Raw genomic sequence first — 26,344 nt, 5'->3', positions numbered from 1 at the left:
AGATGTTTTTGTGGGTACCTGCATGTTTTTGTGGGTACCCTGCTGGGAAGACAGCAAGAAAGTACAAATGCTTGGTCATTTGCACGGATGGAGACAAGTATTATAATGTATATCTTTTTACATACTGACAACTTTTGAACCAATATATTATCTAGTCATATATATGAACTATGTACCACATAAACTAATATGTAAAATTTTATTCATATTATTATGTGCACTTTTCAGAGTATACAGCTTTCATCTGCTTCTCAAAGATGCATATGAACCAAGAAACATGAAAAAAGCAATACTCTAGCCCTCCCTATAATCAATATGGTACATCAGATTAGGAATACAATAGTTACCACAAATGCTAAATGATCAAGCCCCTAATCTGAAAAGCACAGTGCTCCATGCAGGTAGGTTAACCAACCATTGCAGAGATTGATTCATTTACTCTCCCCTAGGAATAACGCATACCATTCCCTTGTGCTCCAGAAAACAGATGACATAATCAACTGTATGAGGGCTACCTGTTCCATATATAAATTATGAAATTTTTTTTTACACTATCCCTCCCCAAAGTGTTGGTCCAAAAAAAGAGGCACATAAATGACATGAAAGAAAATGTAATACTCTGAAATAAAAATCAAGCAGATCATAAGCTATTCATTTTTTGGATCGTAACTATAGTAAGCAGTAAGCAAACAAAGTATCTATAACAGTTGACAATCTATTGGAGAGGAAAAACAGAAACATATAAATAGCCACAGGTGCCATGATAAAAGTCTGCATAGACTGGTCAAATGAACTTCAGCAAGGGTATTATGGCCGACCACTCAATGGGGAAAGGACTCTCTGTGACAGCATTACCATGGGTCTTAAGATAAATATTAACCTTGCTTCAAGTTTATGCATTCCTTGCTTGCTGATTTAAATCCCTTGATCTGCAGCAGAACTAACTTACTTTCTTTGAAATCTGGAGATAACTGACCTTGAGGACTAAAGGACCAAACTTTCCCAGAAGAGAAGGCCTGACTGCATTTGAAAACAGCTGCCACTGATAAAAGTCTATTCCGGGACATGTCAACATCTGGTTACACTGCCTGGGAGCCCATTTAAAACTCTCCAGCTTCACCTGGACAGTGAAGATGGTCCTTGAGACATGGGTCCACTATCTTCCCAGGTTGCCAGCTTCCAGAATAAAGCAACCTTTCCTTTCCCACCATCACTTGTCCTTTGAGTACTGATTTTTCTAGCAGCAAGTAACCAAACCTGAGCTTGGAACCAGTTCTCTATCTGATAACATCCTTAACAAACGCTGCTAGGAAAATTGTATATCCACACACAAAACAATGCATTGGACCCTTGTACTAAATCATACACAAAAATTTACTCAAAATGAATTAACAACCTAGACAAAAAAACAAAAATTATACAATTCTTAGAAGAAAACACAAGGAGAGTTTCATTAGCATTGGATTTGGCAATGATTTCTTAAATATGATACTAAAAGCACAAGCAACAGAAGAAAAAATAGACAAAAGAGGCTACCTATATGAAAAATTTTTCTACATCAAAGGAAACAATTAACGGAATGGGAGAAAATACCTGCACATCATATATCTGATAAGGGATTAACATCCATAATATATAAAGAATTACTACAACTACAAAAGGAAAAAAAAAAAAAAACCACACAACCTGTCTGAAAAGTAGACAAAGGACTTGAACAGATACTCACTCCTCCCAAGATGATACACAAATGGCCAATAAGCATATGAAAATGGGCGCCTGGATAGCTCAGTCCTTAAGCTGCTGCCTTCAGCTCAGGTCATCATCCCAGAGTCCTGGGATGGACCCAGTGGGCTCCCTGCTCAGCAGGAAGCCTGCTTCTTCCTCTCCCTCTCCCCCACTGCTTCTGTTTCCTCTCTCACTGCCTCTGTGTCAAATAAACAAAATCTTTTTTTTTTTTTAAAGGCATATGAAAAGATGCTCAAGACCACTAATCATTAGAGAAATCAAAATCCAAATCACAATATTTATACCCATCAGGACAGCTAATATTTAAAACAAACAAACAAAAACAGAAAACAAGTGTGTTTGCTGAAGACATGGAGAAATTAAAACCCTTTACACTGTTGGTGGAAGTGTAAAATAGTGCAAACACTATGGAAAATGATATGGCATTTCCTCAAAAAATTAAAAATGGAACTAGCATATAATCTAGCAATCCCACTTCTGGGTATATATCCAAATGGAAAACAAGGTCTCAAATATATGTATGCCTGTGTTTTAACAGCCCGTGTTTTACTCACAACTGCCAAGAGGGGGAAACAACTCAAACATCCATGAATGGATGAATGGCTACACAAAACGCAGTACATACATATAACAGAATATTATTCAATCTGAGAGATTCTGTCACATGCTGTAACATAAACAAACTCTGAAAACATTATGTTAATTGAAATAAGACTGCCTCAAAAAGATAATATTGTATGATTTCATTTATATGAGGTATCTAAAGTAGTCAAATTCATAGAAACAGAAAGTGGAATGGTGGTTCAAGGGGCAAGGAATGAGGAGTTATTTAATGGATATGGAGTTCTGATTTTGTGAAATAAAAAAGCTCTGGAGACCTGCATGGCAATGTGAATATACATAACACGACTGAACTATGCAAAGAAAATGGTCAAGATGATAAATTCTATATAATGTCTTTTATAAAAATTGAGCATTTTTCAAAAAGCTTTGTATCAGGGCGCCTGGGTGGCTCAGTGGGTTAAAGCCTCTGCCTTCAGCTCCGGTCATGATCCAGGGGTCCTGGGATTGAGCCCCACATCAGGCTCTCTGCTCAGTGGGGAGCCTGCTTCTCCCTCTCCTGCCTCTCTCTGCCTACTTGTAATCTCTGTATGTCAAATAAACAAATGGAATCTTTAAAAAAAAAAAAAAAAAAAAACAAAGCTTGTATAGAGGAAAACAAGGGGAAGAACAATTAGAAGAAAAAGAACAGAAGTTTAGGGGCGCCTGGGTGGCTCAGTGGGTTAAAGCCTCTGCCTTCAGCTCAGGTCATGATCTCAGGGTCCTGGGATCGAGCCCCGCATCGGGCTCTCTGCTCAGCGGGGAGCCTGCTTCCCTTCCTCTCTCTGCCTGCCTCTCTGCCTGCTTGTGATCTCTGTCTGTCAAATAAATAAATTAAATCTTTAAAAAAAAAAAAAAAAAAGAACAGAAGTTTAGAAAATAACACCTTCTAAAATAGTTGTAGTCAGAGCTGCAGATTATATTTGTTTCCTGGAATATTTCTGAAAAAGATGAAAACATACAAATTTTTTTTTAAGATTTTATTTATTTATTTGACAGAGAGAGAGATCACAAGTAGGCAGAGAGGCAGGCAGAGAGATAGGAGGAAGCAGGCTCCCTGCTGAGCAGAGAGCCCAATGCGGGGCTCGATCCCAGGACCCTGAGATCATGACCTGAGCTGAAGGCAGAGGCTTAACCCACTGAGCCACCCAGGCGCTCCCAAATAATTTTCTAAGTGACAATGTATTCTGTTTCAAACTGTTCTCCACCAGCACCTCTTCTACTCAGAGACCATTTTAATCCATACTGAAATGTACTAATTTGAGTTCATACTTGTTTTATCCCTCAGAGGCCTGGACCTTAAGCTTCTGGACTACAGAGGGGATTCTGTGCCCTCACAAAACCAACCTAGCACTCAGCACATAGAAGGCTTTAGAAATATTCACTGATTCAACTGTCATCTACTGCTTCCTAAGGTCATTTATTTTAACGCTAAAAATAAGATTAGAGTTAAAACTACTCACCAGACTAATTTATACCTTTACTCTATTGCCTATTATTACTAAAACTTATTCTAAAACCCTTTCCTGAAAATTCCCTTAAAAGTAAAGTAAACTCTATTATTTATTTCATTCGTCTCTATGGCTAATGGGTTTACAGACGAAATCACTGCAGACTAGAATGTACCCTGTGGTATTAAACTAGAATTAGAGATACCAGTAGAAATAGGCAGGTAGGTAGAGAAATGGATGATAAGTAAAGATACAGGAATGTGCATGTATGCGGGCATGTGTGTACACGTGTCAGCATTCCATTTTATCTACTAAGAGTACCTAGAAGCAATATCACCCCAGGATCAAGGAGCACACTTCTACTCAGATCTCACTGCCTAACTACTATATTTCTCTAAAAGAAACCAACTTTGCCTGAATAAGTAGATGATTTGAGGATGAAGTAGGGAAAGTAGAACATGAGCCTGGAACATCTTGTTCAACAAAATAAAGTGATCAAACAATGAAGAAGACCCCTGTCCAGAGGACACAGCAATGCAAACTGATCCATAATGAGAAAAAAGCAGACCTATGATCACCAGAAACCAGAGGCAGAAAAAGAGATGGACGGCTCAGGGAATGAGGAATATTTGGGGGATGATGCAAATGTTTTGTACATTTATTGTGGCAGTGGTTTTCATAGATGTATTCATCTGTCAAACTCATACTGTGTATTTTAAATAGGCAGATTATATATAAATGTCCAGTAAAGTTGGTTTTTGAAAAAAAATCACAGCAACTCAATTTGAAGGAGCTTTCAATGAGCCAAATCTGGTGGTATCAAAATAAATAACAGTACCAGATTAACACCTAGTGAATAAATTAGAACCCACTGGTGAGTCCACACTGATAAACAAACTGAACAGAAAGAAAAGTTCTTTAGAGAAGAATGTCAATTATGTAGTCTCAAAGTATCTTCCCACAAGACAACTATAAAGGAAACAATGGTACACTTATATTGCAGCACAGCTTTAACCAAGTAATCAAACTAAACATCACCAAAAAGAGAGCACACAGACATCATGTGCCTCCTGATACAATGCAATGTGTAACCCTATTAATAAAATACAACCTGAAACTAATCATGAAGAACCTAAAGAAAGCCCAAACTGGGATCCATTATATAAAATATCAGTATAAACCCTTCAAAATTGTCAAGAAAAACAAAGAAAGACTGGGAAACTATCCTGAAGAAACTTGGGAAATAAATTCCCTGCATGGTCTTGTCCAGAACTGGGAGGAAAAAAACAGATATACAAAGCATATACTAAAACATTTAAATCCATATGTCAACTATGAATTAAATAATATTGTCAATATTAAATACTGACAATATTTAATGTCTTCATTTTGAAAATACACTGAACCTCAGTACACATATTTTTCCATATAGAAAAAGATCTACTTTAACCTGCATTACCACTTGTGAATTTAATTTCTCTTTAAAAAAAAAAAAAAAAAGGGGGGGGCGCCTGGGTGGCTCAGTAAATTCAGTGTCAGACTCCTGGTTTCAGCTCAGGTCATGATCTCAGGGTTGTGAGATCAAGCCCCACATCAGGCTCTGCACTTAGTGAGAGACTGCTTGAAATTCTCTCCTCCTTCCCCACTGCTCACTCACACATGCTCTGTCTCTCTCTCTAAAATAATTAAATAGACCTTTAAAAAAAATAAATAAATTCCACAGCAATTCTTAAAAATAAAAATAATTTAAATTTAGCTTTGGGATAAAATGTTCTCAATCATACTTTTTTTTTTTTAAAGCAGTTTTTTGGGGTTTTTTTATTTATTTCTTTGACAGAAAGAAAGAAAGAAATCACAAGTAGACAGGCAGAGAGATTGGGGGGAAGCAGGTTCCCTGCTGAGCAGAGAGCCCGATGTGGCACTCGATCCCAGGACCTTGAGATCATGACCTGAGGCGAAGGCAGAGGCTTAACCCACTGAGCCACCCAGGCACCCCTGTTCTCAATCATACTTTTAACCACTTTTTTTTTTTAAAGATTTTATTTATTTGTCAGAGAGAGAGAGAGAGCGCGAGAGCGAGCACTGGCAGACGGAGGCAGAGGGAGAAGCAGGCTTCCCGCCGAGCAAGGAGCCCGATGTGGGACTCGATCCCAAGACGCTGGGATCATGACCTGAGCCGAAGGCAGCTGCCCAACCAACTGAGCCACCCAGGCGTCCCTCAATCATACTTTTAAATGGTGAACAAATTCAAAATGAATTTGTGGGTGAGCCTACAAATGAGGGCAACCACAATATATTAAATGACATTCTGGCTGCACAAAAAAAATGTAATTTATTATCTGAATATGAACAAAAATAAAAGCAAGTTTTTTTAAATTTCTAAAATCTCTGAAGTAGTTGGGACATTTGCAAAGTCAAATCGAAACATTATATTAGTATATCTTAAGTGGAAAGAAATCAGATAATGTAAGTAGTATTACTTCATAATCAGCATACTAAACATTTACTTAGGGTTGAAACAGACATCAGAGAAGGAAACATATTAAATTATTTGCCTAGATATTTAGTTCATTTTAAGTCCCTGTCATAAGCTGCTTTTTAAAAGTAGAAAAACGGAAGCTCATAGTTCAACAAGAACAGTTTGAAAAAATACCAAGTAAAAACTAGATAATACATAATTTTATTTAAATCTATTCAAATTTTTTAAATAATCTACCTGAATCCTCCTGGGCTTCATGAGTTTCACCATCATCTGTTACTTCTAATTCTTTCACAAAATTTGAGGGAAACAGTCCCAACTTGTTGTTCAGGGTTCCACTCCACCAGCCTTCTTCTACCTGAAAGAGTTCACAACTCAAAAATAATAAAAAGTTCTCTTAAGTAAAATCTTCCTGCTATGGGAAAATTAAGCTACATAAGTAAATGAGCACAAAGTTAGTGATGCAAAATAATCCTTCTAAATCTGTAAGAAAATTATGGTGAAATATTATTTTAAGTAGATTAAATCTAAATTGATTAGATTTATCATATATAGGATTAATCATATCAGTAGCACTTAACAACATTTACAATGAGAATTTGTATCAACTGCAATCCATGATGTAAGTAATTTTTATAAAAATATCAGATAACCAAGAATAAGATATTAATAACTGGAAGCAGATAGCTCTCTTCTGGAATGTTATTCTTTTAAATACCACTGAGCCTCAATTCGTAATTATTTCAATATTTGTAATATATTTCATACATTATTAAGTATATGAAAATTGAGAGTTGGAAAAAGTTTGATGAATGTTAAGAATATAACTTCCCAAATGCCCATATAATTACAAGCCTCTTACTTAAACAGTGAATCTTAACACAAGTAAGAAAAAGAATCCCTTATTTTTAAAATCCAGAAGCTAGGCTCTCCTAAACACTTCCCCCACCTCAACCAGAAATATCCTTGGGAACCAAACTCTCTAGAAAAATATTTACATTCACTAATAACAAGGTTACTAACTATCAAGGTTATTTAATACTATTTAATAACTGTTTTAGAATGTGTAATTTTTGCTAAGGACACTAAAAGGTCTTAATAGCTAAGAGTAAACTATTCACTGTTAACAGCAAAACATGAAATATTGCTGCTAGAGAAGGCTCTTTACTTAGTTTAAAATATGTTTTGAATGTTTTTCACCTCAGAATTACAAGGCAAATTTTAATAAGTTATTCATCCAACCGGCACTCACTATATATAAGCCATGGTGTTAACTGCTGTAAAAGACTGGATTTGCATATGAGAAATCTATTTTCTTTAGACTGTTTCACTCAAGGGCGAACACTACGTAGATATTACAATATAATGTAAGAGGTGCTACAACAAAAGTATAAACAAAATGCTGTAAGAGCACAAAAGGAGGGCTTAAAAATTTGAAAAAAAAAAAGGGGGGGGCTCCCCTAAATAAATGACCAAAAAGCTGGATATTAAAGGCTGAATAAAAGTTTACTAGGTACAAACCAATTTAAAAATATGGTGACATAAAAACAAAGGACTTATTCCTGGAATATATACAGCTGAAATACAAGATGGCTAGAATACAAGCTGTTTGAGAGAGAAACAAAAGGCAGTAAGACTGAAGAGTTTAGAAATTTTTTAGCAGACTTAAGGAGACACCAAAGGTTTCAGAGTTCTTCAAACTACAATGATGGAGATATACAGACCAAACTGTAACAGATACAACTGAGAAAAACATCAGGAAACTTAATTGTCTTTACCTGTAATCCCAAATTGGCAGCAATAGAGTAGTTAGGGTAAATGTTACAATTCCTATATATTAAGGAATTCTTAAGAGGCAGGATAGTATAGCAGTAAAGAACAAAGACTCAAACTATGTGGATTCAGATTCCAGCTCCTCTGCATCCCATGCATATGGACTTGGGCAAAAATGGCTGAAACAAGATCTCCTATCCCACATGATTATCTACAAGGTAATCTTGACATTCCACCAACAGGTGGTCTTTGCCCCCACTGCCTTCAATATCACTGCCTTTTAGCATGCTTGTACCCAACAGAATGTGGTGAAAATGACACTATCACTTCCAAGGGCAGATTATAAAAGGCTATTACCATGTTTGCTGAAATGTTTACACTAAGAGCCCTGAAATGCCATGCAATAAATCAATTATCTTGGGGCTCCACACAGTGAGAAAGTGAAGTCAAATGGAGAGGCTACCTAGTAGGTATCCAAAGGCAGTCCTCGAGCCTTGTAGGTACCCAATCATGTCGGTTAAAGAAGCTTTCCCATGATTCCAGCAGCACCCAAACTTCACGTCTTTCCAGCTGAGACCTCCAGACATCACGAACAGAGGCACAAGCCATCCAACCGTGCCCTATCTGAATTCTTGACTCACACAACCCATGAACCTAGTAAAACTGTTGTTCTTGGCTACAAAGTTTGGGTCATAATGTTATGCAGCAACAGTAACTAGAACAGCCAATCACTTATCTTCCATGACTCCATCTCTTCATATATAAAATGGATATAAAAATTCCTGTCTCCTTAGGTTGTTAAAAAATTTAAAGAAAATAATAAATGTGAAACACTTACCATAATGCTTCAGACACACAGCCTCAATAAACATTAACTATTATTATTGCCCCTCAGTGGAAATAAAACAGAATTGTGTCATATATATATTGGAATTTAGTATGAGCATTAAGTTATGAATTATATTACATGATGTTATGACATAAAATCAATCCCTATAACTATATCTGATATCAAAACATATACTTTGAAAATGGGATCTTTGGCTGCCAAATAAAACTTTTAATATTCTTTTAATTGTAAAAGAGGAGATATGAAAAATTGTATCTGCCGTATTTTATAATCTCATTCTAAGATATTAAAATGTAGGAAAAGTGTATTTTGGTTCACATTTGAATGTGACAATTCAAATAAGGCAAAGCTTTCAAAAAGATTCTGTTTTTGTATCCCTTTGCTATGCAGAAGGTACAATTGCTTCTCTTTTACTGTTTTGGGTCTAAAGTGAGTTCAGAATTGAAAATGTTTATTTTTATTCTTAGCTACTTAGATTACATTAATCTTTAGCTTAAAAATTTTTATTCCTCAAGTCAACACATATATAGTACACAAATACCAGGTGTAGTAAGCTGAGTAAAGCTTTATTCCAACAGATAAGACAACCTTATATTAAGACAATAAAGATCCGTTTTAAAACCTGTATCTTAAAATTTTTATAAAATACAATGAAACTGGCAAAAAAAAGTCTAATGAAAAATTAATATTCTTACAAAGCAGTTTTCTAATACCCAGAGCATCAATTCCAATTGCTACTTTATCTCTAGAACATGTTTTCCTTACCTCTTCACTAATATCAATAATATCCCCCACTTTCAGCTCCAGTTCATCCTCATTTTGTGGAATGTACTCAAAGAGAACTTTACACTGACGCTTCTTGGTCTCTGAAAGAAATAACATAGTAAAAAATGAGGTTAACAAAGACCATTAAAACAAACAACAGCACCTTTATTTACACACCATATTTATTGCCACTGAATTCACATATACGAATAAAAACAGAACATGTAAGCATTCTAAGCAGCTAACCACAATCAGTTCTGGTTGGCTTTTCACCTTGCCCCATATTATACGTGCCAAAATATATTCAAGCCAAATACAAATAAGGTTCAAGGTTCCCAGCCATGAAATCTATTTATACATCTAATCCCACCAATTAAACCAAAGTAAAATATCAAATGCCAATTTTGAGATTAAAAATATAAACAATAAAAGACACAAAAAAATTTTTCACAGACAAGCTGTCTGCCAAGCCAGTAATTTTCAGACTACTTCCTGATCAAAGTCTGGAAATACTCAAAATGCACTAATGTAAGAGTGTCTGTGTTAAAAAGACACAAAATGAACAAATCCAAAATATATCTTATATTCTTTAAGAGTTCTATTTTCTGACAGATAAAAACCAAACTCACCTAGTTAAAGACAACAATTTTAAGTTTTCAAACAAGTTTCACTTATTCAGGTAAATGACAATCATTTATAACCACAAAGGCTTGTGGTTATAACTTCTTTCAAACTCTGAGTTGAGAACTCAGATTCACTCCCATCTTTAAAACCAAATCATTAAAGCACCTATGGGCAGATGATCAGGTATAACCGATTCAAGGATAACTTCTTGCTATTCAAAGTACATTCCTCAGACCAGCAGCAACAGTATCATGTCAAAGATTCAGAGAAATGCAGTATCTCACAGGCTCCACCTTGGACCTACCTGCTTTGGACTGAATTGTGTCCTTGACTATATTGCAAGGTAGGGCCTTTGGGGACATATTCACGGTTAAATAACATCATAAAAGTGGAGCCCTAATTCACACACACACTTAATTGTGCACATGTGCATGTGGGCATACACACACAAAGGCCATGTGAGGATACGGGGGAAAGGCAGCTACCTGCAAGTCTGGAAAAGAGGCCTCACCAGAATTCAACTCTGATAGTACCTTGATTATAGAATTCTAACCTCCAGAACTATGAGAAAATACATTTCTGTTGTTTAACCCATCTAGTCTGGAGTATTTTGTTAACAGTAGCAGGCTGCATTAGAATCTACAGTTTAAGATTCCCTAGATGATTCTCAATCTTGTACTCAATGATGTAATTACACTGATTTCTAATTGCTTCAAAATGACAAACCCTATTCTTTCTAAGTTTTTCTTTCTAAGATTTAAATATACTATTTTGGGGGGCACCTGGGTGGCTCAGACGGTTAAGTGTCTGCCAAATCCTTTACTACCTGTAAATACCATGTACCTGCTAATCTCCATGGGTCTTCTTCCAAAGGCAGCAATTCTACCCATAATGTCATAATCCCCAATCTTCATGTGAATGAGATGTCTTACCTAAGAAAGGCTTAAAATATACCTCGCTTGACAACACACTACAGAACTGTCCCTTTATTTTCATCATAGCTACATACTTTATACATTTCTAATATGGTTCATAATAGGATAAACACTAATAATAATCACAAACATTTATTGAGCACTTCTTCTAATATTTACTTGATGTGTTGATACTTCTAAAAACCTATGACGTATTACTATCACCCCTGTTTTACAGTAACTTGATGTTTTCCCATTAGACTGACAAGTTTTTAATCATAATCCATACCCAGTTTTATTTGGCAGATCTGACTGCCCACATTAACACTGTTCTCATGGTCTTCAAATTCACAGATATTAAAGCATTCAGCATATCAATGCTGAAAACTTTAAAAAAAAAACTTTAAAAAAATATTTTGTATTTTTGGGGGAAAAAACCAAATTCTGTAAAATTTTAGACTCAGTAAAGTTACCTATTTTTCCTACTAAAACAGAAAATCCTAAGTTTTCAAATGGAGGTCCATCAAGAATAGCAAATATTTTCATGGTTCTGAAAACCAGACCTAAATATTCAGATTAAAAAAAAAAAAACTCTTAAATTACAGAACCATTTCTCATTTAAGATTATGATTTTCAATTTCTCCAAAGCACACCACATTCAGAAGTTGGGAAGATGAATGCTAAAATTTCACAAACAGCAGCAAAAGGATTCATGATCCATTTTGGTTCCATTTAGTTCCAGTAATTACATCTTCATGTTTTACTGCAGCATTTAAATTTTTCTAATGTCAAGATTTTTTGGTCAATTTCTTTCTCCAGCAAGCAAAGAAAATAATCAAATGCTAAAAACAGAGTCACTGCTTTAAGCTTGAATCATTCTTAAAATTTTTTTTCTTACACTCAGCAATAAAAAATCTCATACTGCTTAGACCATTAACTGAAAGATTCATGATTTCAAATATTCTAGCTATACTGCTGATATACTGTTTGATTAAAACAATCAAAATCTTAGAAGATATTATCATCACCATCATAAGAAAGAACCTAGGTGATTAGGAATGAGGTTTCATGTCTACAATATACTTTCCACTGATTCAGTTAAAAAATGTGTGTGTGTGTGTGTGTGTGTGTGCATATATATATAAAGACACAGATATAAAGACAACATGAAAAATGTTAACAAACTGAAAGCGTTTTCTGTAAGATTTATAGAAAACAGAAAGTCAGAATACGCTACCCCATTTATTTGAGAAGCTGCAGCTGGAGAGGAGTCAGTTCAGAGTCCTTTTCCCCTTTTGAGTCAGAATATTTTATTATCAGAGAGCAGAGCCTGAGCTAATAGGCCCCTATTTTTTTAAAAGTATGCTGTAAAAATGTATAGTCAGTGACCATATTTTGACAGTATTCTGAATTTTCACTATTTTCTTTAGCACTGATTCAAAATCAGCAGGCATACTATTTGCTAACAACTGTTTTCTAGAAATGAAATACTGAAGACTGGGCATTCTGGTCAACTAATTTTTCATGCAGCAACATCAATTCTATAGCAACTAGTACTAGTGATCTATCAGTACCAATTTCAATGCATTTTTTACATTCAACATAATTATTAACTAGATAAAAACCACTTCTGTGAGAGTTTCCACTAATAAGAAATACAAAGTTACAAGAACTGATGTCTTCCCTCCAGCACAGTAAGAGTAGATTCACATCTGACATCAATTTTTTCCAAATGCAAAGTTGAAGTATCTACTAATATTCCACACTGAATGGAATCCAGAATTGGGCTGCTGGAAGATGTCAATTATTTACTCTCTAAGTAATTTTACTCTACAACATTATCTCTGTTCCTGATTTTAGAAGGGTCTCAGCAGCAATGTGATCGCACCAGTTTTTGCTATGAGATGTGCAAATTTTTCTCTTCTATAACTTTAGCAACTTTCAGTAATAGTCCTGGAAAACATTATTCTGTGCTCACTCTTAAAAAATGCCTGTTTGTTTTAACACAGGTATTATGGTTAACTTACACACAAAAGCAAAGTTTCAATGGCTTTATGACTAGATTTCATGAAAAAAACCAACACTTTTTTGGCTTGGGAGACTAGAGAAAAATAGCTAACATGCCTAGTTTCCAGATATTTAACCACAGTATATAGCTGAAACTCTCTTAAGTTGCTTAAACAAAATTCAATACACATGCAGATTCACTTGTCTTTGCTAACAGAGATTAGAGAACATTCACACTGCAGGGACTGTATTATCAACTTTTAAAACAGTTTTTCTTAAGTATTAGTAATACTGGATAGTAGTATCCACTATTATTTAATATTACAATACACCACCTTTTGAATAGCTGGTCTATTTTGTGAATTAAGGATATGGTACAAACAATAACAAAAAAAACATTAAAAAAATTAGCTTGCTTTTCCTGGAAAATCAGTCTGAAAGCAAAAACAACCTGCATCCTGTTTTACATGTTAGCTAGCTCCAAATGACCAATTTAGTCTTTGTAGCACATGCACTTAAAAACAAGTTACAGAGGATCCTCAGGAAAAAGTCTAAGCCTCCTGGCACCACTACATAATGGTTTTTCCTTTTATAAGAAAAAGAATTATGGGGCACCTGGGTGGTCAGTGGGTTAAAGCCTCTGCCTTCGGCTCAGATCATGATCCCAGAGTCCTGGGATCGAGCCCCGCATCGGGCTCTCTGCTCCGTGGAGAGCCTGCTTTCTCCTCTCTCTCTCTCTGCCTGCCTCTCTGCCTACTTGTGATCTCTGTCTGTCAAATAAATAAATAAAATCTTAAAAAAAAAAAAAACAAGAAAAAGAATTATGAAGGTAAAATTTAAGTGTGTCATTTCCTATTAGGAGACGAAATGAATAAAATAATCATAACACTGAAGTCCTTTATCTGGTTTCTACTTAAGAAAATTGTCCCTTTATAGCTCAGTAAAACTAAAGAAAGTAGTAAATGGATTTTATAATAGACAGAGGTCATAGATAACTCTCCAGTGGGCCTAAAAATTCTCCTATGCACAAATTTCCATAAGGGGTTCACCTGTAGGGTATGGAATACTCTCAGTAATCTGTCCCCCAGTCTCTAAAACAGAGTCTGAGCGTCCAGAACAATTAAAACTACTGAAACTGTTCGCCCTCAGGCAGTAGTCTGAAAGCAGTATGCGTAATATCTAAATATTGTCTGTACAACGCATTTACTGGGAAACAACAGAGAATCCTTTAATTGGTCTTACTGTCATGAAATTTTTTTCATTTTTATGAAAATCTGTTTTTATATTATGAAAATAATCAAAGGATGACAGAACCCAGAAAGTGAAAGTTCCCCCCAAACTTGACGGACAGTAGCACAGAAGTAGCAAGATATAAGGAGACTCTATAAAAATCATAAATAGTCTTATATTTGTAAAATATGTATAAACATAATTTCTTTACTACAGACTACTTGGTACCACAAGGGATTTACAGACCACAATATCAAAGAGACTGATCTAAGATAAATGTGGTTAAATACTCATTTGCTACTTATTAAGTCAAATTAATCAGAGTTATCAGTACTCAATGTCTCAACAGGCTTCAGCTCTTACTATGTTAAAATACTATCTGTTTCCATAATGCTGTATTTTGTACATGTTTAATGTTTAAGCTTTTTGAAAAAAGCAATACCACATGTCTTTTTTAGCACTTTCTCACCAGCAGCAAAATAAAACTCAAGAGATTAAATGATCTAAGGTCATAAGATGGACTCAAACTCATGTCTGATTTCAAATGTGGTGCTCTCCCTCTATGCTAAAATGTTCTAACATGTTTATAAAGTACTAAATACCTGAAAGGACTCTGCTGGGCCAATCACCTTGGGAAACTGATCATCTATGTTCAGAGGTCTAACCAATGAAAACATACTATCAAAATGCACACATCTATACTACTTAGAGATGAGTAGGCATCTTGGCATAAAATAAATTTTATTTATGATATAAATGGTTTTAAAATAAATTTAAGGTAAAAAATCAACTATTCAACAGAACTTATACGGCTAATAGGAAAACAAAGCCTCATATTTTATTTTCTAATTCCTATAAATAATTGTCAGCAGGTCACGCTCAATTATTGTATGAAGAATGACTACAAGGGCCAATAACTAGTAACACATGAACATGTAGGAAGTTTCTACAGTCCGCTGCAAAAGGTTAAGCTAACTTTCCTTAACATAACTTATGAATAGTTATAAAACATCCTTTATTTTGATTTAAACAGGAAAGAAATTATTTACATACTCTTCTTCATGTTTTTGGTTTGTGGATGTGGCTGAATTCCTCCAGCTGGAAGTCCATAGGTGCTAATTCGTTGTACAAGACTTGCCACATTCCCATGTCTTTCCCGTTTAATGGGCAAATTGTCGTCCTTGGATTCTGTCTCTCTCTTAATTTCCTATAAAAGAGGAAATGAGCAAATAAGGAAATTAAGCTGTATTTTATTAAATTAAAACTTCAAAATGTGAAATACCAAAAAACAGGTATAGATAAAATGTTTTATTAGATAAAACATGACATCAAATTTTTCTCTGCCCACACATACCTAAAGAATGCAACACACTTTGGTAACAGTGACTCATGAGTTTAAGTCTTACCAGAACTGGAGACAGAGTTAAAGAAAGACAGGCTGAAACACCACCTCCACCCCAAGATACAAAGAAACTCTGAGATATATAAACAATGAAACAAACAATAATTCTAAATCAGGGTGGGCAAACTATAAAGGGCCAAATAGCAAAATATTTTATAATTTGTTGGCCATAAAATCTCTAACAGAGGGGCACCTGGGTGGCCCAGTGGGGTAAAGCCTCTCTCTTCAGCTCAGATCATGATCCCAGGGTCCTGGGATTGAGCCCCGGGTCGGGCTCTCTGCTTAGCAGGGAGCCTGCGTCCCCCTCTCTCTCTCTGCCTACCTCTCTGCCTACTTGTGATCTCTGCCAAATAAACAAATAAAATCTTAAAAAACAAAACTCTAATGGAAAAATGAACCCTACCATTTGTACTACAAAAGCAGTTATAAACTTAAATGAATGAACATAGCTATGCTCCAAAAATTTTTATTTATGGAAACTAAAATTTCAACTTCATATAATTTTTACATGACATTAAATGTTTTCTTCTGATTTCTTCCAACTATTTATAAAATTCTTAACTAGAATTCTCAGCTCATGGGTGTTATAAAAACAGGTGATGTTCAGATTACAGAAGATAAGCAAACCTTCACGAAAAGAAGGAGCGCCTGGGTGGCTCAGTGGGCTAAGCATTCAAGTCCTGATTTTGGCTCAGTTTGTGATCTTAAGGTCATAGAGCCCCAAGTCAAGCTCCCTGTTCAGCAGGGAATCTGCTTGAGATTCTCCCTCCCCTTCTACCCCTCTCCCTTCTTGCTTGTGCTCTCTCTCTCTCTCTAAATTAAGAATAAAGTCCTTTTTTTTTTTTTAAGATTTTATTTGTTTATTTGACAGAGAGAGATCACAAGTAGGCAGAGAGGCAGGCAGAGAGAGGGGAGGGCAGGCTCCTGCTGAGCAGAGAGCCCGATGTGGGACTCAATCCCAGGACCCTGAGATCATGACCTGAGCCAAAGGCAGAGGCTTAACCCACTGAGCCACCCAGGCGCCCTAATAACAAAATCTTAAAAACAAAAAAACAAAACAAAAAAACAAAACAAAAAACTTCATGAAAAGAAGTATGAAATTAATAGAAGACAAATGGGAAGTCATACCATGTTCAGTGATTAAAAGCTCAATTATTATAAGGATATCAATTCTCCCTAAAATTGACACAATGATGCAATACAATTCTAATAACTGTACCACAGATTTGGGAGAGCAATAAACTGGTTTTAAATTTGTATAGAACAAAATGCCAAGAACAGACATAATACTTCAGGGAAAACAAAGTGAGGGGGCTTTTCTTTTTAATGAGATATAAAGAAAAACTATATGATACTATAAATTACTGCAGTACTGGCATAAAAACAGACATACCAATAAATGAAACAAAATAGTCCATAAACAGAAAAGCGTGACTTAAAGAAAAGCAAAGACAAACATGATGCTCATAAAACTAATGTTCCATATTTAAGGAGTTGGGAGAAAATGGGGTTCCTACCTCACGCATTTGACAATTTAAAAATTTCTGTTCATTAAAAGTAACCATTAGAGGGACACCTGGGTGGCTCAGTGGGTTAAAACCTCTGCCTTCGGCTCAGGTCGTGATCCCAGGGTCCTAGGATCGAGCCCCGCATCGGGCTTGTAAGGACCTATTTTATGTTTATATTTTGTCAAGAGGCTTCCATTGAGGTTAAACAAAACCCTGTTGTTTAGCCCATGAACTGTCCTTGCTCCCCTTCCCCCAGGGGATTCACTTAAAGGCGGGTCCCAGAAACCAGCTCCAGGTCAATGCCCAGATACAAAGGTGGGTCAGGCCAGGTGGAGACATCCGATCAGTAGGGGGTTGCATACTGTCTCCCTAGCTACCAAGGAGTATGGGCCCCCACCCTTTGGGAACCCTTTTGGCGCCAATCCTAATCAAGGTGTAACAGGCTGATTCAAATGTCTACTAGGGTAAATTATAATTCAATTGGTCACCTAGCATCACTGTGGAGTTTCCTGTGTGTGTTACAATCTCATTGGTCATCTGTGCGTGGCCAGGCCCGACCGCATGGCCCTTACCCTTAAAAGCTAGACTGTGAAACAGACAAGGGTCGCCATCTCTTGTAAGAGGTGCGGCCCCGAACGTTCGGTTAGATTCTTGAAGCTTGGCGCGAAATAAAGCTTTGCTTGACCTTCGCTTTGTATCAGTCTCGCTCCTTTAATCACGGACCCGTTATTGGGGCATAACAGGGCTCTCTGCTCAGCAGGGAGCCTGCTTCCTCCTCTCTCTCTGCCTGCCTCTCTGCCTACTTGTGATCTCTTGTCTGTCAAATAAATAATAAATAAATAAATAAATATAAATAATAAAATCTTTAAAAAAAAAAAGTAACCATTAGAAAAGCAAATAACTAACCAGAAGACATTTTTCACATACAAAGTTAACAAAGAATTTGTAACTCTAGGTGTTTACATCTACCACAAGGTTAAGCAGTTGTTACTCTCTAGCTGGTAGGATTTCAGACAATTTTAACTTCTCTATACTGTTCAGAATTGTTTCATGTTTGTTTTTAACAATGCATATCATCTTACAATGAGAAAAAACGTTTTTCATATTGGGAAAATTTTTACATTGGTCAAGAATTGTGAAAAGTCGTTAAAGTATAAATCATGGAAAATACAAACTATTTCACAAAATGGGCTGCTTCATTTTTACTGGTAATGCACTTAAGGAAAAATACGCCAATCTACCATCAATACATGGAATATCAACATATGAAAATCTCAGTTTTCAAACTGCACCAAGTATTTTTCAAACTAATAGAAGCATAAAATCTTCATAAAGAACAGTACTTACAACTCCAACATGCTAAAAAGCATTCATTTTTAATTCTTCTGTCTCGTGAGCTGTCTACATTTTAAAAAACTAAAAGTCGTATCTCTGAGAGCTATTGTTTTCTAATACAGGGACCAAGAACTTGGCCTGACATTCAAATTTTGTTCCTCTAGGAACCTAATTCCAATTTGACCAAATATGATTAAAAAGTATAGGCTCAGGAGACAGAAGACCTGGGTATAAATCTTGATTCTATCCTGTTAACTGGCTATATAACTTAAGATATTTGTGTTATCTTTTAATAAAAATTTACCACATGAATAACTATGATATATTGACAAAATGCTTCTTGTTTCTAAAAACAAAACAAAACAAGACAAAAAACTTATATTGCTCAAGACCTAGAAACACTTTAACACTTCAGTATTCTCAGAGACAATATAATAAATCTTCTGAGGGCACAAAACATAAAAGGAAAGGGAGAATGCGAATTAGAAATATACAGTCTACACTGAACAGAGAAGACTCAGGTTTACAACCTCCCAAATACATAGTGCCAAGTAAGATGTCTAATCACTAGTACCAAAGCTCTAAGTAAAACTACAAAGTTTGCTTTGAGCTCCACCTCCTCCTCTTCTTGGAACCTCTTCCTCCCACAATCTACCACTACCAGATACATACATTCACTCACTCACGAACCTAATTTTTCCCTAATTCCTGGCCACACAGTGCCTCCAAATTATTCCTTGGCGTGTGTAAGCCTGACAATTCACAGACCTGTACCCCTGGGGTTAATAATACATTATATGTTAATAAAAAATTTTTTAAAAAAGAAAAAAAATTACTCCTTGGCTATCACCTTCAACAGCAAATCTGATTGACTCCTCAGCTGTCCAGAGTTTCTTCCTTCTTCTGCCCTTCACTTCCTTTTACCTAAATGGCCAGTAAATAAACTATTAACATAGTAGTATCTACTTTCTACCAACTTCACTTCCTTTCCGCCAGGAAATGCAGTTAAAAAAAGAATCTTCATTTGGAAAGTATTATGTATTGACAAACTAACTGAGAAAAACTTTGAATTTCGTCCTAGAAATGAGAAAAACCTCCTACAAAATAGGTAATAACAATGAAAAATTGGCCAAGAAAAAGACAATGTGGATAATCTCCATATAAGTAAGAATGCAACTACACTAATTTGTTTCATAGAAGAGGCGATTTAGAGGAAGGTAAGAAATATAAGCAAATGAGAGGGGGAGCTAAAGTTTGGAAAGGATATAGTTATTCTTCATCTATTAAGGTAACCAGAGATACTTAACTCTGATTGCACTAACAAAAAACAACTTAAAAGATCAATAAAATTCACAAACCACTTCTTCATGTTTTAATATATCTTCATAATAATTTGGTTATCTAATCATAGCCAGTACATGATCATAATCTGAAAAAAGAAAGCAATTAATTTCTATTTATCACAGAATTAAATAAATATCACAAATAATAATAATAACCAGATTAAAGGGCAAATGAGTCTTTTTTGTTTCTCAAAGGGAAGAGGTCATTCTAAGCTGAGTCACAGTTCTTATGCTAATTAAAATTTAAGGAATACACTTAATATTTTGAATATAACATTAGGGACTTCCAGAAGTGTTATGTAAAACTAGTACCTCCAACTTTACAGAAACATAAATCAGAAAAAAATGGAAAAGTGCTATTACTAAAGATGTATGAATATAAGCAGAATTAAATGTTTATTTAATATGTCCACTGTTCTAGCTTTGGCTGCATCCATTAGATCCACGTTTGAAAAATGAGGTTTTCAACCTAACAAAAATGGTTTATCCTATGCCTAAAGTTTACCCTATGCCTAAATTTTTTACTCTGTTTTTTAGAATGTAAGTAATAGTACAAAAGGAATTATCTATTTCGAGTCATTAGATTTTCATTTTTATGTCTAAATTAAATCAGATAGTAGCAAAAAAACTTTAAAGTCCAAAGTGAAAGGGCCAACAAGAGAAAATCTCCTTAATATGAAATCAGTATATACCTTCTCAGTGCCAACATATCAAAATCATGAATAACAGATATAACAGGACTATTTTGAAAGCCTCTAAATTTATTCTCTCCCCCAAATATGCTACTCTCCATATGACTGCTGTCTCTCCAACTTGGACAAAGGGCCTTCCTATTGCAATTGCCCCTCCCCCACTGGAAAAGGCAAAAGTAAGGGGGGAGAGAGAGAGAGAGAAAAAGTTATGTACATTCATTGTCAGTGGAATCCTACTCCCTTCTCTTTTTCCATCACAAGAATGTTACTGAGAGCCAAGTGAAGCAGAGTTGGAAAAACACTAAATAAAGAACTCAGACATACTACACTGTGAAAACACCCCCAATAATTTATAGTGGTCATATTTTTCACACTAGTTATATGGATTTAAAAATGTTATTTTTGCTTGCAGTTCTAGGATGAAGGGATTTTAAGAGAAGAATAGCAGGTAATGAGGGCTAATATACGTATGACTCAAAAGACATCAGACCTACATGGAGATCCTTCTCCCAAACCTGCTAGACTCCTTGAGGCCACAGATGACATTAACAAGCAGGCAATGAGTGCCAATGCAAAAAGCAAGATCAGGAGATATCCCAGAAGCCCAGGTTCTGGCTCTCAAACTTTCCAGGCTTTAATTATTTCTACAATTTGAAATACCTTAGCAAAAACAAAATTTATTAACTCCTTAAGAGGAAAAAATCAGAATTTAACTTTCCAGTTAAGTCCCAGGTAAACATTAACATGATTTATACAATAATGTCTTAAATTTAAATTTATGATTTAAATATAGGATATAAAGGAGAAGGGGATACGAGTAATTCAGTTAAAGAGTGTCTACAGATAACAGTCTACATCTACCACATTTCTAAATGTGGAAGGAGGTTGGAGGAGGGTTATAATGAAAGAAATGTACTTTTCACAACAGCCACTTCTATATTCCTTGAATTTTGTTTCAACATGTATTATTTCAGTGATTCACAAAAGATTCAAAAAAGATTCACATCTTTTTCTAGCATTGCCTGTACTGAACTATTTCTTTAACACAGTGAATACAGCCTACATAGGAGTCAGAATATTATCAAAAATATCCCAAGTCACAGAAAAAATTGCTCTTAACCAGTGTGTATGTATACTTAATGTTTTACAGTATGTAACAAAATATGTACTACAATGATCATAGCTATATACAACTTTGATGTTTTATCTACTGTTTTTACTATAATTCCAAGTTGTCTTCTAGTTAGTATTCTCTTATCTACAGTTGTTTTCTCATAGAATGTGTTTCAAATAATGAAAGTAAATCACACACAAAATTCTCCCCTGATACAAAGCCAGCTTCCTGAACTATTCTATTAAAGTCACCAATACATCTCCTAAAACTTGAAAACATCACTGAGGTTTACCTAAAAAACAGGTTTCATAAAATAAAGGATTCAAAAATATAAAGGTAACATAAAATAATGTTGCCATTCCCTTCATTAAAAAAAAAATTCTTAATTTCAGTTAAGATCATGATCTCAGCACTGTGGGATCTAGCCCCACAGGTCTCCCCTCACTCAGCAGAGAATCTGCTTCAGATTCTATTGCCTTCTCCCACCCCCTACTTCCCTCACTCACACATAGGCTCCCTCTAAAATAAATAAATAAATAAGCAGGTAAGTAAACATTTAAAAAAAAAAAAAAAAGATTCTCTCTCCCTCTCCCTTGGTTCCCTCCACCTCTCTCTTAAAAAAAAAAAAAAAAAGTCTGCTAAGCATCTACCTTAGCTCAGGTCATGAGCCCAGGGTTCTGGGATGCAATCCTAGGCTTCTTGCTCAGCAGGGAGCCTGCTTCTCCCTCTGCCTGCAACTCCCCATGCTTGTGCGCTCTCTCGCTCACTCTACATGTGACAAATAAATAAAATCTTAAAAAATAACAAAAACACAAAATCAGGATTATTCTAGAAAAATAATGTGATATTTAAAAAACAAGAAATCACTAAGATACTTCCAAACTAGCCACATCCATCATCAGATCATCTTATTCCCAATATTGCCATTTTTCTTTAAAAGTTTTTAAACACACTTAAAGACTTAACCTTAATTCTGCTTAACCATTTAACCCATGGAATACAGACATAAAATGACAAACACTCTTAAATGCAAGGTAAGTTGTCAAACTACCCAATTAAAAAAAAAAAAAAAAAACATTCAATGAGGGGTGCCTGGGTGGCTCAGTCAGTTAAGCCTCTGCCTTATGCTCAGGTCCTGATCTCAGGGGTCTGGGATCAAGTCCTGCAGGGGGCTCCCTACTCAGCAGGGAATCTGCTTCTCCCTCTCTCTCTGCTGCTGCTTGCTCACGCTCTCTCCCTCTCTCTCTCTCTGAATTTAAAAAAAAAAAAAAATCTTTAAGACAACATTCAGTGATTTAAATCATTTTCTAAATGAGAAAAAAATGCTAGAAATTTAAGTCAAAATAAAGAAATATTCAAATGACTTTTATTCACTTGCCAGCTCTCAAAAATACTTAAATGTTAATAACTTTTGTTTCCTTGTTCCTTAATTATATCAAAAAGTCTGAAACACTTTATCAAGCTCTGAGAACTCATCAAAGGGGATCAAAATTTCATTTTAAATTTTAAAAGATGGGGAAAAGCAATTCATTTACCAACATCTTAGACATCTTCTATGAATATACCCACTTACTTTTAAAGTAAAAATGTAACATCATGTAATAACCTATAATACAATCAGTATAAAGCGCACAAGAAAGCTATATCGAAGCTCACAAATTATCATCCCTTATCCACAAACACTGTTCTGCTAACACTCGATAAGTACAACTAATAAAAGTATTTGTTAATTTCTTTTAATATCTTATTTCACTGGTATTTCTCTGCTTTTCTTAAGAAAAACTAGCTATTACTACGCAATTTCCAAAAGGAGATATTCTCTCTACGTAATGAGTTTTTAAAGATAAGCATTTCAATCTATTAAAACACATATCCATCTATCTGATGGTTATCAGAGGGGAGAAGGTTTGGGGGGATGGGTGAAATAGGCCATGGAGATTAAGAAGTGCACTTGACTGGTGATGAGCACAGGGTCATGTATGGAACTACTATATTACATACTGTATACCAAAACTAATGTAACACTGTACGTTAATTAACTGAAATTAAAATAAAAACTGTAAAAAAAAAGCGTGACCATCTAGATTTTCGTCATGGAAAGATGGAATAGATAAACTGTTTCCTCATTCCTCCCACTAAGTACAGTTAAAAACTCTGGACATTATGGACATTACATACTAAAAACAAACATAAAAATATTCTGAAAAGTGGAAAAAAGAAGATGGACCAGCCAAGAGAGCCCAGGTTCCTTAGAAACTGGTTAGTGAGTCTATTAGGTTTTCTTTTCGCCTCAAGTATTCTAGACTGTGTACTGGAGAAACCAGCAACTGTTACTGCCAAACCAGCAACTGTTATTGCCCATGAGAGGAGAGGGGGAAAAAAAAAAAAAACCTCTAAGAAAAGCCTGCTCTCTCCAGAAGGACCAAGAAAAGAGTTGCCTAGCAAGACCAAAATCAATCTGCTGTAGTCAAATAATACAGAGAGGAAAAAAAAATCAAACTAGCAGGGAGCCTGGACTTTCACCCTCACCAGGCTGTAACCAGACCACCCACTCACTACCACTACCCCATTTTCCAGCCAGAGTGGTGTCAGAGAAGGCCAAATGGAGAGCCAACTCTCCCACCAACCAGGTGGGAATGAGTCTCCTTCTCTTCTCTGTCAGTGGAGGCCACAAGGCAGCACTAAGAAGGCACACTAGCCCTTTCATCAAGGGGGATTCAATGGAGGACTAGTGAGCCTCAACTCCTACCCCAGCAGTAATAAGGAGCTCCTCCCTCTCCGAGTGTCAAACAGAGAAGACTGGGGAACTGGACTTGGAGGCAAATCATTCTTTTCTCAGCAGAGGTTCTCTCTTTAGTAAAATACAGTTTAAATGCAGATCCAGGGTCCTCCACCAATGTTATGATTTTTTTTTTAATTTTTTTTAATTTATTTATTTGACAGACAGAGATCACAAGTAAGGAGAGAGGCAGGCAGAGAGAGAGGAAGGGAAGCAGGCTCCCTGCTGAGCAGAGAGCCCCATGGGGGGCTCGATCCCAGGACCCTGAGATCATGACCTGAGCCGAAGGCAGAGGCTTTAACCCACTGAGCCACCCAGGCGCCCCCCAATGTTATGATTCTTAAAAATATTTTTACTGCCAATACTTCTACCAGGACGTGAATACAAATCCTCAGCTTTTAGTAACCTGTCCTGATGAAGTTCGGCATTCTCTCCTTTCTCAGTAACTAAAACAACTTTCCAAAGGCATTTTAATTGAGTCCCTTTATCTTCTTAAAACTACCTTTTCCATTCCAAATGACTTAAAAAAAATTAATTTCCACCAGATCACTTTTCTAAACACATCCTGACTCCAAAGTCCATGTTCCTTTCTTAATGCATGCTATCTTCTTGACATAGCTCTAGTAGAAATGACCTATCAAAATTAGTTTTACCATAAGGAGCTAGATCTTACACAAATCCTAACACATTAAAAGCCTTTTTATTGTCTAACCTCTGACACACAGCTGGCCCACTTTTAAAAGACTTGATCTGCTCCACCACAACCACCATGAATGAATACTATAGATTTGGTTTAGAGAAATAGGCCAATCAAGCTAACTGCTTGTCCCCTTTTTTTCTCATTTTAATTACTTTCCTCTTCATTTTTGTCCTTCCTTAAAAACTACCAGCTTTGGAGTGCCTGGGTGGCTCAGTTGGTTAAGCCCCATGTCAGGCTCTCTGCTCAGCAAGGAGATTGCTTCTCCTCCCCCTCTGCCCCACACTAGTAGTTTCTCTCTCTCTAGTGCTCTCTTCTCAAATAAATAAAATCTTTGGAAAAAAAAAAAAAAAACTACTAGCTTTTTTTTTTAAGAGAAATTAGAAAAGTTCTTACTTACCTATTTTATTACTAACATTTGATTTAACAGTATCTGGTAACAGAATAGGCACCAGGAAAAACAAAAAACAAAAAACTGTTTGTTGACTAAATTAACAATTTAGGTGATTTTCTTCTCTGATTTTCCCTTTATGAAACGGATGGGCAGTTCCTGAGCCAAAAAGTAACAGGATAAAATAATAAATCCATAATGTATCTACCTACAAGTGGGATTCCCACATTCACACTGAAGAAATTCATACTCTAGAGTAAAAGATCTTCAACGAAGAATACCCGGTAAGCATGTGTGTGGGTATGGGGGAATAGGGGATGAGAAGTCAAATAAAGGTCTTAACATCCTGACTCCAAAGGCCATGTTTCTTTCATAATGCCATGCTATCTTCTTAACATAGCTCTAGTAGAGCAGCTGGCAACCACAACTATCACATAAAGCCTACTTTCCTCTAATTTCAAGATCCTTCTCAAAGGGAATGCATTCCTTATCTACTCTGCACCCTTCTGGGTTTTTCTGGCCAAATCACCTCAGAGATACTATCCTAGAACACCCGAATTAAAGTATTAAATGCCATTTTCCATCTCCCACAACTCACTTTTTTTTTTTTCAAAGCACTCATGACTACCAAAATTATCTTATTC

The 26,344-nt window shown here is 35.8% G+C and overlaps 1 protein-coding gene across 1 annotated transcript in view; it reads right to left on the bottom strand.

The window, feature by feature from the left end:
• The window catches only part of CD2AP (CD2 associated protein), a 137,796-nt gene that overhangs the window by 68,809 nt on the left and 42,643 nt on the right, over window positions 1–26,344 (bottom strand). Inside the window, exons 3-5 of the mRNA XM_080807232.1 lie at window positions 15,493–15,646; window positions 9,665–9,765; window positions 6,514–6,634 (exon numbers count right to left, since the gene is read on the bottom strand). Of these exons, the coding sequence (XP_080663358.1) occupies window positions 6,514–6,634; window positions 9,665–9,765; window positions 15,493–15,646 (376 nt within the window). The remainder of the gene's footprint in view (window positions 1–6,513; window positions 6,635–9,664; window positions 9,766–15,492; window positions 15,647–26,344) is intronic.

Source organism: Martes martes, assembly GCF_963455335.1.
Source record: "Martes martes genome assembly, chromosome: 6".
Taxonomy (NCBI): Eukaryota; Metazoa; Chordata; class Mammalia; order Carnivora; family Mustelidae; genus Martes; species Martes martes.
The sequence above is the reverse complement of the archived record's forward strand: the minus strand, read 5'-3'. Positions and strand labels throughout refer to the sequence as shown.